This window comes from Lathyrus oleraceus, chromosome 2 (genome assembly GCF_024323335.1).
Source record: "Lathyrus oleraceus cultivar Zhongwan6 chromosome 2, CAAS_Psat_ZW6_1.0, whole genome shotgun sequence".
NCBI classification, from domain to species: domain Eukaryota; kingdom Viridiplantae; phylum Streptophyta; class Magnoliopsida; order Fabales; family Fabaceae; genus Lathyrus; species Lathyrus oleraceus.
The window spans coordinates 13186951-13189232 of record NC_066580.1 but is presented as its reverse complement, the minus strand read 5'-3'; the positions used below and the strand labels follow the sequence as shown (position 1 = coordinate 13189232).

The 2282-nt window shown below is 32.3% G+C and overlaps 1 protein-coding gene across 1 annotated transcript; it reads right to left on the bottom strand.

Moving 5' to 3' along the window:
* Positions 1-629: 629 nt before the first annotated feature.
* On the bottom strand, positions 630-1898 carry LOC127117655 (NEP1-interacting protein 2). Its single transcript, XM_051047741.1, has 4 exons — positions 1612-1898; positions 1376-1527; positions 1158-1232; positions 630-1075 (listed from the first exon to the last, which is right to left on the bottom strand). Exons 1-4 carry the CDS (start codon positions 1757-1759, stop codon positions 776-778), a joined length of 675 nt encoding a protein of 224 aa, XP_050903698.1. The 5' UTR covers positions 1760-1898; the 3' UTR covers positions 630-775.
* Positions 1899-2282: the final 384 nt, after the last annotated feature.

Below are 2282 nucleotides of genomic sequence, written 5' to 3'. Positions count from 1 at the left end.
GATTTGTTCTTGGAAATTAAAAAAACTATTTTCTTATAATTTATTTGTAATCTCTTATAACAATTTTTAAAATTATAGTGAATTGAAAAATTGTTTTTTATTTGGATCATTTCTCGATATTTCGAGCCTTCTTTTATCTTCTTCTATCAAGCGAATTCACTTTTTTTATTGCATCAATTAAAAGTCATTATTGTTGAATATCTTTTATAAGTGTGACACACCAATCAAAAGGTAAATAAAAAACATATAGTGATGCAAAACAAAAAGATTGTATACACTCTTTACCTGCTATTAATAGTAAAGTTTAAAGCATAACTTATTTGCAAAATCCAATTAAATGACGGTTCTTATATTTCTCCCGGTTACAAATTTTATGCAGTCAAAAACAGAGTTTTCGACAATATTAATAAAAAAAGTTATACTCCGGCCTATATTATAAAACGATTTCAACATTTTATATAAATTAAAAAGCATATCGAAAAAATAATATTATATATGACTTTACACTATTATTATGAAAAAAATGTCATTAAAATTATATTAAAATGATAAAGTAATTTATAATTTAAAATATATTTTTTTAATGTGACTTACAATAATTTAGGACAGAGGGAGTGTAACAAAGAAAGTTAGAGACAATTAATGTTGGATAATTGCTTAGTGCATGTTTGCTTCTCAAATGATTCAACGCCACCATACAATAAAGTTAAAGCTTGCAATTAATAGCTTCTCTCTTGGAACACAAAAAAAAACAGATTTTACAACAAAAACAAAACTATTCAAGAACGTAAGTTCTACAAATAGGACACGATCGTTGTTGTAGTAACCACTTGTCAATGCATTCTAGATGAAAAACGTGACAACATTTTGAAAGTATTCTCACCAATTCTCCATCCTCTAAATCCTGGAAGCAAATGGAGCAGCATGAATCATTGTATAGTTTCATGATTTTGTCGGAGGAGTTAAAAGTATGAAATGGAAGTTTCATAATACAAGTTTGTGACATTCCTTTAACTCCCATGCTCTCATTAATATCTGAAACCACTCCTCCATATGTTGCTTCTACTGAATTTATCTGTAAACATTTCACTTTTTCTTTTAGCAAATGTAACTGATGACTAATACTATAATTCAGCATTTAGTACTAAAAATCTTACATAAGCTTGTGCAACAGTTGGACATATCCATTCCATGAACACTTTTCCATTTAACAAACTTGTCAACAAAGCTACCTGCATTTCCATACCAAATTTTTTAGGTCACAACACTGATACCAGACACGATACTAACACTGACACTCTGAATACTGTCTAGATGCATGTCAGTGCCGTGTTAGTGTCAGACACAGAAATATTGGTGGTAGGAGAAATATTACCTTGGAAAAAGGCTCAGCAAGAGAAGCAAAAGGCATGAACTCTATGGCTGCAATGGCTCCTGCAATGGCTCCTCTGCAAGCTCCATCAACAATACCAATTTCTGTAGTTTGTCCTTTGATAGCTCCTCCTATTGTTCCTATTATTGAACCTCCTACAGTTCATAACACAACATTTTCACTCACTTTTTACAATAACATATACTTAATATAAACAAGAGAAACAAAATGTAACATACCTAGTGCTACAACAAAAATGAATACAGCCAAGAAAATTGTCTCCATAATTTTCATGAATTTGTGAAATGCAGAAGAGGCAATGAGAGTGAAAACCTTGAAAGAAAGAGGTTCCATTGTTGTAGAAAACCAGTTAGTGAGAATAGCCATATTGAATTAAGAAGGATGTAGATGTGTTGCCTCAATAACCATTGAATCTCACTCATATTTATACTATTTCAGTTATGAGTTTCGGATAGAAGGATAATAGAGCAATCTTTTACACCTCATTTTTAAATTTATCATGATAAAATACACATTTTTTTTAACCTTTTATCTCAGTCTCAATAAATAAGTGGTGTAAAAAGTGATGTCAATGTTTTGATATTATAAGATATTTTTTCGATAACTATGATTGGAGTGATGAGTAGTTGGTTACGTGTAGGTGTGGCAAACGGGCATGTCCGTCCCGCAAAAGTCCGAAAAAAACGGGACGGGGCGGGACGATCATAGTTGAGGATGTGGGCCTAAAATTTAGACCTGCTCCGCAAAAAAGTGAGGACGGGACGGGGAAAGTCCACGGACAGTGCACTATTTAAGCCTAAAAATGCAAAAATTTATGTAAATACACCTAACCGCAAAAGTCCGCGAAAAAAAGGAGACGAGATGGGACGGACACATTTGAGGGTGAGGG